At 41.8% G+C, this 15,322-nt stretch overlaps 1 protein-coding gene across 1 annotated transcript in view; it reads left to right on the plus strand.

Moving 5' to 3' along the window:
* Nucleotides 1-15,322, plus strand: part of fmn2a (formin 2a) — a gene marked incomplete at its 5' end in the record, with an annotated part of 77,551 nt that overhangs the window by 60,507 nt on the left and 1,722 nt on the right. The window contains 3 exons of the mRNA XM_080740697.1: nucleotides 3,733-3,825; nucleotides 10,287-10,338; nucleotides 13,383-13,532. Of these exons, the coding sequence (XP_080596823.1) occupies nucleotides 3,733-3,825; nucleotides 10,287-10,338; nucleotides 13,383-13,532 (295 nt within the window). The remainder of the gene's footprint in view (nucleotides 1-3,732; nucleotides 3,826-10,286; nucleotides 10,339-13,382; nucleotides 13,533-15,322) is intronic.

Consider the following 15,322-nt stretch of genomic DNA (forward strand, 5'->3'; position numbering starts at 1 on the left):
ATTTAACAACATATTTACATATTTACAAGTAACTTTTATTTCCCCCCCTGGACCCAGGGTATGGCAGCTGCATACCCCTGCCATACCCAATTGACGCCCCTGGCGAGGAGCCTCCTAAAGCTCCACTGAGTCACCTCGCTGACCCTGGAAGGGATGTGTGTGTGTGTGTGTGTGTGTGTGCGTGTGCGTGTGCGTGTGCGTGTGCGTGTGCGTGCGTGCGCGCGCGTGCGTGCGTGCGTGCGTGCGTGCGTGCGCGCGCGCGAGAGATATTATATGGATGTTTTGAAGAGAACTCTGGAAAATTCCTCCATGTCTCTCTGGATAAAGCGTGTGTGATCCCCTTGGCTTTAAAACAAATAAAGGCGAAAAAAAAGCCCAGTCGCCAGCTTAATTTGGTTTATTTTATGGCACTGTGGTGTGTTAAGCCCTTCGTGCAGACCGGCAGCCATACTATGCTCATTATGAGCACATCTTCATATTGAGTAGTTGATTAAAATGTATTTTGTTGAGTTTCATATAGAATTTGGCCAGCTGTGCAGTGTTCAGAGCCTGGGTTTGGTGAGTTTCTGTAAAAGCCTGTGTATCAGCACTACAAGGATCTCAGCAGAGGTGTGTAAATACTTATACAGTATATCAGTACTGCAAGTATCTCAAGCAGAAGTATGTAAATACTTGTGTATCAGTACTACAAAGAGCCAGTGGTGTAAAGTAACTAAGTACATTTTACTGAAGTACTGTGCTTAAGTACAATTGTATTTGTTGTTACTTTACTAGAGTATTTTCAATATTCAGTACTTCTCAGAGGCAAATATTGTACTTTTATTCCACTACAATTATTTGAAAACTAATATTACTAAATATAACTATATTTCGGCCATTTGAAAATAACCGATCTACAAGCTAACAATGTGTCGTGATGTGATGCATTGTGAGCTTGTAGATCGGCTATTTTAAAAAGATTTTGATACTTCTGTACATTTTTTTTATAATTCAAATGTTTTTTATTTTTTCTTCTTAATACAAAAAGTGGTAATGGGTGGTACAGTGCAGCACAACAACAGGTACAAACATATACAGTCAGTCCAAGATAATACAAAAATAGAAATACAAAGGAAATAATACAAAGGAAATAAAAGTAGGAACCTCTTCACATCTTCAAATAAGTGTCATATATGTTAGAAAACTATCCCATATCTCTTTCATCTTTCCCATACCATTCACTCTTCCCAGCATGTACTCATACGATGTGATTTTGATAATCTCCTCGTTCCACTCTTTAAAAACAGGGGTTCTTGGGGTTTTCCAGTTCCGCAGCAGGATTCTGGCTGCTGTGACCAGTCCAACCTTTACTATTACAAAAGCTTTTTTATTTAACCCAGGGACCACTGTCCTGTCTCCTAAAAGACAGAGCAGTGGTAGTGGGGGTATGGTGAATCCCAACCATTTTGATAGGTAATCAAGAATTGTACACCAGAAAGGATACACCATGCGACATTCCCAAATCATATGGATATACGTGCCAACTTCTTCCTTGCACTTCCAACATGTATTACTCTCTGCAATTCCCATTTTCTGTAATCTAGTTGGTGTGTAGTAATATCTATGAATTATTTTATATTGAATACATTTTCCCCTTGCTTCTCTGATCCCTTGTCCTGCATTTGCTATAAGTCCTTTCCAATGTTCATCTTCAATATCCACACCCAGATCCCTTTGCCATATCAGTTTGAGACTGTCACATGTATCACCCAACGATACTTCTGTACATTAACTCAGGTAGATTTTGAATTCCGGACTAGGATGTAAAAAATGTAGTACTTTTTCCACCACTACAAACAAGTGTGTAAATGCTTGTGTTTTAGTAGTACTGCAAGGACCTCAGAAGAAGTGTGTAAATACCTGTGTATTCAGCAGTAAAGCTCAGTAGATGTGGAAATCAGATTATGGTCAGAAAACGCCAAGCTGATCGGTGAAGGCAAAAAAGAAAAGAAAAGGGGAGAAAAAGAAAAATCAGCGCAAGTTAATGAATGAGGCCTTGGAGAAATACATGCATTATTCAGTCTCGGCTCACTCAGCACTTCCAACACTTTCCAGCCATTCAGGGGCCTACAGGTGGTAAAAAGCTAATGTACACCGTCAAATCCTCAGTTTTAATTTAACTCAGAGAGTGTACAAATGTAACCAAATGGACTCGAAAGGGTCCATTTAGTTACATTTTTATACTATCGGCGTTACAAATGGATAAATGAACACTGAGGATTTTACTGTGTATGTTCCGGTGTGTGTGTGTCTGTGTGCGAGTGCATGTGCGGTGCGCACGTGTCCATGCGCTCGCAATACAAAGTGCATACCCATGTGCGAGTATCTGCATGCTTGCTTTTCGATCGAGAATAATTCCCCAAGCCGGGTCTGTTCTCTATCACATTTTATGTATCTGCACTGCTAAACCAATCAGGTCTCTTATCCGTGTTGTCTCGCCAAATATTGTTTTTCTCCCACTTCAATCAATCATTTGGCTGCTCATTATTTGCAATTCATAAAAGCGGAGTGGCCCGTGAGGGACGTGGACCTGCGTCCGCTTTGCCCCCAGTGGCAGTGGCGCATGATGGCCCTACATAAACGCATCATCACATGCTCTAGCTAGCCCATTACCCCGAGAAGCCAGCTGAGTGCTCTAGCAGACGCACTCGTCGATGACAGCTGCCCGAGGGGGGCTCGGTTAAGTAGGCGGCCAACCTGAAGGACAGTAGCGCTGCAGTGGAGCTAGCGTTGCTCTGTACCTTCAGAGGAGGTACCATATGGTCTCCCAATTACCATTCACCCAGTCCCCACCTCCTCATTCCCCCATTCCCCGTTTCCTTAGCCCCTCGTGGCCCCCCTCGCCTCAGAGGTCTTTAGCATGCGAGTTCGGGATCCATCATGGCTACAGATAGAGCGTGACTCCGGAGTTCTCCGGGGATCAAAGCACGAGCCTACCTCGCTCCTCGGGCCATCTTCTGCCTCTGGTGTGGAAGTGGGATGGGTCAACATCATGCTGTTCTTATTCAGAAGGGTTCTATCAATTAGTACAGGGGTCTTCAACGTTTTCAGGCCAAGGACCCCTTAGTTGAGAGAGAGATGAAGCAGGGACCCCCACAACTCATAGATACCATATAGTTTAGTTTCATCGCAGCAAAATCATCAGTGTATTTTGGGTTCATCTAAATTTGTGTTTCCAGATATTTAACCACTTGAACCGTCAATACTTAATAAACCTGACCTATCACTCTGTACTTAGTCTGTTCATTTTCCCCTCTACACCAAACCTCTTTGCCGAAAATAGCTGATCTACAAGCTCACAACGCCTTGCAGCGTGAGGCATTGTAAGCTTGTAGATCTGCTATTTTTGTGCTAAAGTTCTCAGGATATGGTCGCTAGAGTTCAAGCGTTTAATCTAAAAAAGGAGAAGAAAAGCCTCTATCACACAGGGATCTGGAGGACCCCCTGTAGTAATTCTGAGGACCCGTAGGGGTCCCGGACCCCCTGTTGAAGACCCCTGAATTAGTAGGACAAAATACCAGTGTGTAGAAAAATATGGACTTGTCTCTCATGAAAATGTAGACTCTTAGATTTTGATAATAGAATACATAAAAGATACAAATGTTATAGATGCCAACATTCATGCTGGATGCAACACTACTATTGCACCATCAGCAGGATTTCTCTTCTCATGATCTTTGGTTGTTCTTGCAGCTTGCTCAGCTGAAACAGTGAAAGTGTGTACGGTGTCCTCTGAAGAAAACCTGCAACCGTTCAAGCACAAGATGGACGAGTTTCTGAGCCAAGGTGAGCCCAGTTTCACAATCATAAAACTCAATGCCGGTGTTTACATCATATCAATATCCCAATTACTGTGCAGGTTATGGCAATAAATTGGTTCAATTATTTACATGTGTCGAATTAATGCAACTATTGTTATAACCAGTTTACATGGTTTTGTCATTAGTAATCAGTTTGTTGTACTGGGAGGCAGTTTTTTTGAATTCGGTGCCCTCTCTATCTGGTAATGGTTTACATGTGTGAAAGAAAAGATGTTTAAGTGCTTGAGTAAGTCAACAGATTGAGCATGCTTACTGCTTATGCTTCCTGCGATTGGGGACCTAACGCACATAAAGATGATTAGAATTACAATTGTCCAGAACAATGTAAATGGCTTGAAGCCAAGTCAACAAATGAAAGGGTAATGGTCAAGTAAATAGAGTATGAAGAAAACAATGAAAGGCACACTTGTACACTTGTGGGCATACACAATAAAAATAGTGTTTAATAGAGTTGTCAAAAACACATTTGTGTGGAATGGTTATTGTGAAAGATTATATAAAAGATAACTTGTTTAATTGAAAATGTAACACATTATGACATTTAAGTTCAACAGAGTAACACAAGGATACCATGTAAACCTCAAACCTGTCTAAACAACACGCAATCTGAATAACTCTTAGAATTTGTTGACAAGCAAACAGTATAGAAACTAAACTAAATAACATACACACTGTATATAACACCAGTAAGACTCCCTAATCGGGAGATAAGCGACCGTCAGGTCGCAACGTGATTTTAGGCCAAAATGTGTAGGAGCAGTGTCCAAAAATGTGTTTGAAAAAATCGGCCTGACGGTGGCGCTATATGGGACAGATCCATGTTGTTGAGCTGAGTGTAAACATACTGTGTACCGATTTGCGTGATTTTAGGGCAAAATCTGTAGGAGCAGTGTCCAAAAATGTGTTAGAAGAAATCGGCCTGATGGTGGCGCTATATTGGACAGATCCCTGTTGATGACCTGAGTAAAGACATACTGTGTAGCGATTTGCGTGATTTTAGGGCAAAATCTGTAGGAGCAGTTTCCAAAAATGTGTTTTAAAAAATCGGCCCAAAGGTGGTGCTAAATGGGACAGATCCATGGTGATGACTTGAGTGTAAAGCAAGTGTGTACCGATTTGCGTGATTTTAGGGCCAAATCTGTAGGAGTAGTGTCCAAAGATGTGTTTTAAAAAATCGGCCTGAAGGTGGCGCTAAATGGGACAGATCCATGTTGATGAGATGAGTGTAGACATACTGTGTACCGATTTGCGTGATTTTAGGGCATAAATTGTAGAGGTTTTGATAGTAAGTGCGACCTGACGGTCGCAATAAAAAGTAAAGATCCTGCAGTGAACAACTAACCAATATAAATCTCTGCAGTATACTGTAACTAGCATGTATCCAAAAATAGGCAGCAAGAAGTGAGCACCACTGTACTGTAGGTAGAGTCTGAAGAGGTGGGTTTTCAGACTGAGGTAGACATTGGGGAGTGAGTCTGCAGTGCTGACGGCAGACTCATTGTGTAAGCACATGTAACATGAACTGCTATAACTGCTGTTTGGCCTTAATCGGGGTATGATCAAATTATGACACGTATGTAAACATGCTGAATATAACTGGTCTTATTAGATCATTTATGCCACAGATTAAGGCTGTGTCTTTTCGAAACATGTAAGATTCCGGAGTTATGTGCCTGTCAGTTCAGAATCCCTTAAATGACAAATGCAGAGCTGTTAGAAATTCATGTTGAGAGGCACCCAGCTGATCTGTATTGTTATACACTTGCCATAAAGAATAACTGATACCTTAGAGAGGCCACACAATCCCTCTATGGTGTGAGAGCATCTGAAGTTGGTCATCAATCAACGCGCCATAAGTCTTCTGAAGATTCCGCCTCGCCCTCCTTTCCAAGCCTGTCTCCCATTGCTTCCCTGGGTGATATACGCTCTGTTGTTTCCATAGGGATTTCTGTTTACCCTGGGGTGTATTGAATAACTCACAGCCATTGTTTCAAGATCGTCTACCTGCAGTGATGGATTGCAACTGCACTTGGTAGCGGTGGCTTTTTATCTTGATCTCTGCCTTATAAAAAGGAACTTGTGTCTGTGGGCTGCCACAGAGGTGGATCCAGGATGGCCGAACATGAACCCATCTCCCTGCAGTTTGAACTGACTGTGGAAAGAACTGAGGGCAAAGGAAGAAAAGTGGTGTTAACCGCGATAAACTCTTGACTTGTACGATGCACCATTCATCTTCACTGAGCGTTGTAGGTCCTGTTCCCATCTTCTCCTGTGACTTTTTGTACTTTTTCTGCCTCGGTTTGTTGTCCTGGACTCCCATTTCCCCAATGCGGTTAATGATACCGGAGGAGAGATTTGGAGGTGACTCCCTTCTTCACCCTTACTTTCTTTCCATCCCCAAATATCAGGGAATCAAATAAACACCTCGGAGTGAGGCCTTGACCAGGAGGACTGTTAAAACAGGGATGATGTATTAGTGGTGGAATGGAGGAGAGTGGAGAGTGTAGAGTTTATGATGAATCTACCTCCAGAGTACTCCCCCTCTGTCCACCATGCTTGTTTTCCTTTCCACCTACACGGTGTGTTTGTCATCAGTTATCGCCTACTTCTCCCAGATCGCTTCAGCAGCCATCATTAAGGCAGGACCAAGACACCGTCTCGGCTGCATTTAAATCCCTCGTTGCTCATTGTGTACTTTTATTTATACTATTTAAAGCTGCATTGTGTAATACTACATGCAGCACCTACTGGTAAGCAAGAGGAAGTACAGTACATAACAAGCCATTGTATTTTCAAACAAGCAAGCTAACAAGGCAACTCTCCCCCTCCACTGCGTCACTTCCCCCTGGCTGCCCATTTCCTGTCCATCAAACAATGAGTGAAACACACAGACAATGGTAGTGAAAGTCAGACAAACTTGGCTACTTCCGGCAGGCTGTTTCGTTATCTTATCATGTTGCTTCAAGTGTATAGGTTGGTATATGAATCTTTTTTACCATGCACCATTCAAGCAACGTGCATTTAGAAATAATCGTATAGAACAGTGGTTCTCAAAGTGGATTCCAGGGACTCTGTGGGTTCCTTTAGGGGTGTCTAAATTGACCCATACACCTCTGTAACTCTGACAGTGTAGCCCACTCTGACCTCCCTGTCAGAGTTAAGGGAAAATTTGAAAGTTTGAGAAACACTAGTATAGAATACAGTATAGAGGGAATCTTGGTTATGGGAGGGGGTGATGAGAGTTTAAAGAGTAAGGGAGGTTCCAAGGTGTTTCAACAAATCTGGCAGGACTTAGGGGAGAGGCGCCCGCCAGAGGAGCTCCCTCCAGAGAGGGGAGCTTACAGTTGGGCTGGATTTTAGAAAGCGAGGGGAAAACAACAACATGGAAGGCCGGCATGTGCACATATTTGGCCAGTAGCGTTATGTCTCAATAAAACCTTTCAAACCTTTCAGGCCTTGTGATGATCAGGAATATTGCACAATTCCACTTTTAACTCTGGATGCGTATACTGTAACATCACTCGCGGAAAAGCGCCTCCATGGTGAATTTGTGCTCAGCAATGTGGTGGTCTTTTTCAAATGCAGCAGTGTGTATCTGTCATGTCTACCAAACATCTCACAAGGCCGCTTTCATCTCCACAATCTGACGTTTACAACAATATTGGGATATTGTGATCCACTTCAAAGGTGTAGGACTCAGTTTGTTATGCTTGCTTTAACATAACACGCACAAATGTCATTCTTTGTGTTACGTCGGCTTTGAGGTCCGGCTACATTCAGTTGACTGTGACCAATCTTTTTGAAGGACCCAGCATACGGGCCCCCTCTCCAAGTGCTTTTGTATTCAAATGAGAGCGTAATGTGGAGCATATGTGCTCCCCGCCGTATCACTCACTGTCCTTGAGTTTCAGTTTTAAAGGAAGTGTATAGATGAAAGCCTGTCTCCCAACTCTCTCTGTCTCTCTGTCTGTCTCTCTCTCTCTCTCTCTCTCTCTCTCTCTCTCTCTCTCCCTCCCTCCCTCTGAGAAATATGGGAGCTCTTCCTTTGATGCAAATGATGAGGTTTGTCCTGTGAGAGCACAGTCTAAGCGGTGTAATGTGAACATATGACTCTGAAGGCTCCAGACAGGAATTCTCTGGGTGCCTCTGTTGCTGTGGCAAAAAACAGAACAACAGCCAAAAATGTCTTATTTTTGTTATTTCTGTAATTTCCCCCAAAAAAGAAGGGGGAAAAAAGAAATACAGTAAAAAAAGAAAACTGGGTTAAATAGTTTCTGGCTCCACAGATTCGACCACTCCTTGTTTATTTTCTGACCATGAAACCAACCACAGAATAACAGTGGGAGCGGACTTGTTGGAGCTCCGCTGTTTGGTCTAGCTCGATTTTCCCCGCTCGCTTCGCAAATTCTCATGCATGCGAGGCTTTGATGGAGCCTCTGCGACTAGCAAGGGAGAGCATTGGCCATGTGATAATCTGTTTCTGATGGACATAAAGATTACTAAGGCTGGTAGCGTACTCGATTTTGTTTTTCACTGATTACCGCCCTGGCCGGGCAGGATGTCAACACCAGTAGGCCGGCTGTTGTCATGGGGCTAATGAGCCAAATAAAGGTTTGTTGAATTCTGTCAGAATTCATCTACATCAATTGGTTTGTATTTGTATTCGCCTCACGAGAATATCTTTTCCAGTCGAATATCCTACTGGGACAGTGTCAGGTTCACCAAAAGCGTCTTAGATCACTTTCCAAGAGGGGGGAAAAACTTGATCCTAATGTTAAGATAATTTCCAGACGCCCTTATCCATTTTATTTTCTATTCTACCATTATTGATAAGCATATAGGTAGAGGGAGAGAGAGAGGAGCATTAGCTAGAGAGGGATTTAGTGCCCGGCAACAGCAATTGATGGTCCTGCCGATATGTCAGAAATCCTTAGAAGTGACTCTGGCTTCAATTACACAGAGCCATCAGATATTCCCGGGATAAGAGTGGACCGGAGATCCACGCCAGGAAAGATTCCCCATCCCGCCTGCTGTCATAGCTGTCTATATCGAGGCCATGGGTCAATGCTGATCATTTGGCGGTTTGAGGCGGTGGTGGCGGCGGTTTACGTATTTGCTGCCGTGAAGGCTGCAGGCAAACTGGGAAAGAGTTTAGCGCAAAACCTTTTGACCGGCATACCGGACGGCGAGTGTATGCAGGTATAAGTCGGCACAGACAAACTCTCAGTACGACCGTTTCAGAAATCGGTATTGTTTTCCCAGAATAAGGAAAGGAAATAAACTAAAGCTGGATTGACATGATGACATATCTTTATGGCATTTTAGAGGAAATCTGGAAAATTGGCCAGCGGTTCCCCTCTGGCATTTTCTTGACTGAGTCTGTCACAGTCGACTGCTGTCCTCTTATATCATAATTTATAACACAGTCAAATGATCCTGATGACCCACCGAGATAAGTGCTGGAAACGTCTACTGGTGCGCACCATAGTGCCTCTTTTTTTTCCTCCCTCTCTCTCCATCTGCTTCTCTCTCTCCCCCCTGCTCTCTCTCTCTCTCTCTCTGTCTCTCTGTCTCTCTCTCACACACACACACACACACACACACACACACACACACACACACACACACACACACACACACACACACACACTCTTATCCATTTGATGTAACCCTACACAAAGAGGCACTCTTGTCCTGCAATCTGCAGTACTCATTTGTCAGTTGTGTAACAGTAGACGATGTGAGACTGAATAACCTGTAGTGGCACATCGCTGACCTTGTTAAACACTGTTGACATGAGTAGAGCTTCATTTATATGCCATCGTGCGGCAGCATGACAAGATATCCACATATCCATAAGCTCGCAACGCGGCGCATCACACCGCATTGTGAGCTTGTACTGTAGAAAGATTGAGTTTGTGACACCATCGTACAATGAGGTGTAATTCAGGCTTAATGCTGCTGTGTTCTATTGTACAAGATTCATTATTTTTTTTATTTGTCGCCTACTCACCTGGACCTGTTATGTCCAGCATAAGTAATGTCCAACATACATACAAGGTAATAAAAACGTAATGAGTAATTAAAACGGCATCAGTATACTCAAAGTGACAATAGCGTAGTGAAGGACCATAGAATAGGATATACAGTAATATTAAATGTAGTTGCAATTAATAGGCTATAATACAGTATACGGTACTTTACATCATACTATAATGTATAGTATATACTATACTGTACATGCTGCAGGTGGAAGACATACGTATTTCACACGACAGTGTTCATTTTGGTTCAATTTTATATTAAGAACCAAATGGACCCTCTTATAGTTAGTAATGAACACTCAGGATCTTACAGTGTGTGCCCCATCCTGCATTCACAGGTATGGACTTCTGTACTCTAATCAAAATGTCTCCTCCTTTACAGCCAAAACGGAGCTGGAGGCTCGGGAGCAACAGCTGTCCGACACTCAAAAGACGTAAGAGAGTTATTCATTCCATGGAACTTTCAAAATGTTAATGTTTTTGTGCAATAGGAAATAACACGAGATTCAAGATCGCCTTGACCCGTTGTGACAGCAATAATAAACTTTAACAAATAATATGTAATAGCAGAAATAATAAAGATAGTATAGTAAAAATAGTTAGATTGGTCATCGCACTTGAAGTGCTAAATATTATCCATGCGTGTACATTTACGTTGTTTGCATATGTTTGTGTGACTGTGCAGTCTTGATACGCAAAATGTCATGTGCCAGTGTGAATTAGGGCATTCACGAATAGTGATTTTTAGTATTCAAATTATTCAACCTCAAAGTATTCGAATAGTCGAATATTCGACAGGACTGGCCAAACAGTCAAATATTAAGTAAGCAAGAGGTGAACATTGTGAAAATAGCCGATCTACGTGAGCATGTAGATCTGCTATTTTCACAATATTTATCTGTGGAACCGAGTCACATTAAATGTAATGCCTACAATTCCAAGTGCTTGTCAGGGTGAGGGTCCCCAGTTCAAATATGTTTATTTGGGGGGTCACGAGACCCCCCAAATTAAATTTAAACATCGAACAACATCGAATAGTGACTTTGATATTCAAATATTCAAATATTTGGTGAATGCCCTAGTGTGCATGTACACTGAGGGCGGGGTTGGGGGGTGATAAGCCTGGGTTGAGCTTTGCTGACGCTAGAATGAAATGCTTTGCTGACAATAGAATGTAATTCTTGCTGTCTTGAACATAATTCATGTTCTAAAAGCCACTAAGGATATGTATGCTCTAGCCATTTAGTCGACGTTTACAGGTCTCCGGGTTATTTCAGTTACACGGTATAGGTGGAGGTCGTCACGGTGGGCCCGTTAAGGTAGACGAGAGGCCCCTTGTGTGGTGTCTGCGTTGTTTATCTAAGCAGAGCTAGAGTAGACAGCCTTGGCTCCAGGCTTCTGTTAACACTGGCTAGGAATGTGTTCCTGTAGCGCACTCCAAACAAAGAGAACCCAACCTGTCCACTGTATTGATCAACCTCCGAGGGCCACAGCATTTGTCACTTTCACTGGAGCTCGCTCTTATCGCACACGCACCCTCACTGCTCAATGTGTTTATCTGCTGTCCCTGTGCCTGTTCACACTGTGAAATCCTGAGTGTTCATTTACCTCTGAGTGTGGACAAATGTACACTGAATCCTACCTGTAAGGGTCAATTTGTTTCAACTTGCATCATAATGTGTGCCCTGCTGCAAACACATGAAGACATAGCCTACAGCACAGCACACATGCATTTGTACATACTGTAGTGGCAGAAGTATACTGTATTGTTAAAACAAATGTGTTAACGCAACAAAATGGGTATCTTTATTATTTTGCCATTGATTGAAAGTAGTGTTTTGGGCCTCTAATAATTGTAAACTGTGATTGACACTTTTAAAACAAACATAACTAATTAACCAAAAATGAAATAAAACATAAAAAACCCTACTTACTTACTTATTTATTTAAAGCAGATGTTTCATCCATCCACCTATATCTGCAGTTTGTTTATTTATTACTACATAAAGCTTACATTTCAGGCTGCTCAATTGTGTCAACAACTACACTACAACTACAGAAATGTTAACTAGTTATAAAGATGGATGGATGGTATATCACAAAGACGTGATAAAAACCATTAGCCAGTCAATGCTCAGATTGATGGGGGTATAAAGAAATGTCATATATTCAGTTCAATGCAATTTAATGGGGCTTTAGTGGTATTGGCATGGGAAACATTATGCTTACATTGCCAAAGCAAGCATGACATAATATACTGTTGCCCTACTAGAATAAAGAAATGTGTAAACAGAGCTGTGTAACTTTGCAATCACAGTTGGTAAAAACAATTTAAATCTAACTTAAAATACAAACAACACAATTGTGCCTTTCCATTGTGAAAGTACACATACATATAAACAAAGTACAAATAACAGCAGTTTTTCAAATGCAATTCATCTGCTCTACAGTACTGTTGTTCTATGTACTGTACCAAATCAGTGTGATGTAGGAACACACCTATGATTGACAGTCTTCATGTTGGTTGTATTCCATTGGATGTCCTTTTCCTGTCATAACAGCTCACAACTCTTGCAGCCAGCACAATACAGTACAAGAGGTTTTTGTTATTTGTCATGTTTTCAATTTGGGGGTGTTTGTAATCTGTGTAACGCCTGCAGTCAGGTCTCAGATTTATGGTATATTATAAAGACATAATTATAACCAAAGACCCATGCAGTGCAGCTTTGAGTCACAGAAGCATGTCAGCGTTGATACGATAATCTACCTGCGCGTGGTCTTGGAGATGCGCTACCGCGTTTTCAGTGGATGAAGTGGTTTGTAGAGGGCTACGCTTTCTTTCAAAAAAGATCGGCACATCATACTACGTATATAGCATAACACCACTGACTTAAATTATCATGTATTTCTTCCGATGGTGTCATTCATGATTGTCTGATACCAGATGTATTGTTGGAGCTGGTTGTATGGGTCAGTGTTTGAGATCAATTATTGTATTGACTTAAGTGTAGTTTTGTGAAAAACTAATTGTGCAAATAAGTGCCAGACCTCCTTGAGGGTCAGCTAGTCCTGTAAGCTAAAAAAAGTCATCTTTAAATTAATTTGTAAACCAGCCGATATCTATCACAGATGCTCACATGAGAAAATGCATACACAGACACACAAACATAACACTGAGATATGCTTGTAAAGTAGTGCAAATAGGTTTAATTTTAGCCCTCAAATTGGCAGACAATACAATCCGTGTTTTGCCCTGAAATGCTCAGTCATCTTCGGTGTGCATTTTTACATATTACTACTGTACAATGAGCCTGGAAAAAAAACAAAACCGCATATTATACAAAAACATTATCCTGAGATTAGCTTTCACATTTTCCATATTGGTATAAAGCTGCCAGATTTCACAATGACTCTGTGTAAGCTCATGTTGTAATATTTTGGTCTTGTGTGCTTTTCTTTTTTTGTTCTCTATCCTCAGCTTCTTGGGGCTGAGCGTGTTCTTCTCTGTCAAGCCCAAGGGGGGCGAGAAAGAGGTCTCTCCAAACACCTTGTTCTCTGTCTGGCACGAGTTCTCCAGCGATTTCAAAGAACAGTGGAAGAAGGAGAACAAGCGGATGTTAAAGGAACGGTGAGCAGATGTTGCAGAGGCGGAATATTGATATTGAGGTTGAATACAACATATTATTGTGCTTAGTACAGTTCTTTGTTTGAAAATGTCATGACCAAGCTGGACTTGGATTGAATCCCATCCCAGAGTTTTTGCTCTTTTATTAACTTTTTCTCTGCCATTTTAAACATAGCTGTAGTAAGCAGCTGCCAAATTGTCCTTACCTTTTAGCGTGGGCACGCGCACGCATCGTGCACAATCTGTGCGCGACTCATCTAGTAGACGTGTAGACTCGGTGACAAGCTTTCGAATACAAAAAACCCCATTGAAAAAGACATATCCGTTGCCACGCTGTATCTCTGCTTATCAGCCAGTGTTTACATGAAAAAGCATTGAAAAAAGCCAACTGTGCGCTATGGTAACACGTGGACACGTTCGCGCACAAAACGCACGATATGTGCGGGGATCATAATCCAGGCGTGTAGAGACTGGATCAAAGTTTCCAAACGCAAAAATCCGATTGAAAAACGAGCGTTCCATCGCCGAGTAGCTTTCTCTTTTGTTACACTGTAAACCAATGGAGGCGGGACTATGGCCCAGGCTCAGACTGGATACGGAAAGCTGGATCCGGTCCAGACCGGAAATGACCGGATACAGTTAGGGGGGCGGGCCTAAAGAGCCAGAATCAGCGAAAATCTGCGCTAATACTTTTAATCCTTTCATAATGATTAAAGCTAATTAAACTTTACGGGCTCTACGGGCATGGCAGCGCGGTACAGCGGGAAATCTACGGTCTCTACGGGGATCGCGAGGTATGAGTTAAGATATGATAGCAGACAGACAGGAACCCGAGGGCAAAGAGGGGGAAGGGGGATCTTTATTTATCCCAGGGGAAATTCACTCATCATGGCAGCTTCACTATGAAACAAAGATACAGGTGAGAACATGTACAGATAATGAAGTAACACTAGCAACAAAAATGGTAACAAAATAATAAAAGACAGATGACTTGGCAGATAAATAGACTTGAAGATCTAGTGGCCTGGCCATTTATTTATTTAGGCCTAACAGGACAGATTAAGGGGCTTATTGTCCTTGGGCACAGGTGACTACTATATGACCTTATAAACAAACCAAAAGAACAATAATTCTAAAAGTTACTACATTTGGAATTTTACATTATGCATCAGATCAGTTAAACCCTATATTAATACTTAATATGACAAATAGTGGAAATAGCCAATCTACTAAGTTACACAATGAATCATGTGGTATGATAGATAAGAGTAAATAATAACTTATATAAATATGGATATGGATAAATCCATAACCAAAATAAGACAGAGACGAGCCAAAGGACAATCAATAAATTGCTGTATTGAAGAGAGTCAGACAAAGAGACAAAACAGTGAGCATACCATAGCGGCAGCCTGCTAATTCTCTCTTCCAAAGATGGAAGTTAACATACAGTATATAAGGAATAATTTTTATACATTCATTTGTTTTTCAAACAACAACAGGCAGGGGTTTTAAATATAAATTATAAATATATACATTTGCCCAAAGTAGGGACGCCAGGTTTTAAGCGGTTAAAAAATATTGAGTCCATCTCGTGCTCACTGAAGATTCTATCAGTCATTCAAATTCATGGAGGGAACACGGTTGAAATGACCCAAATCGTTCGCTTCACCCCGGTAATGAAAAGAACACATGCGGGATCCAGTTAGCTTCCAGTGGTTCGATGGGTCTGAAGATACTACTGCTTATGTCAACAGCCAGCTAATTGGTCCATTATGCCGAATGAAGATGGA

This window comes from Nannobrachium achirus (genome assembly GCF_963921795.1).
Source record: "Nannobrachium achirus genome assembly, chromosome: 13".
Taxonomy (NCBI): domain Eukaryota; kingdom Metazoa; phylum Chordata; class Actinopteri; order Myctophiformes; family Myctophidae; genus Nannobrachium; species Nannobrachium achirus.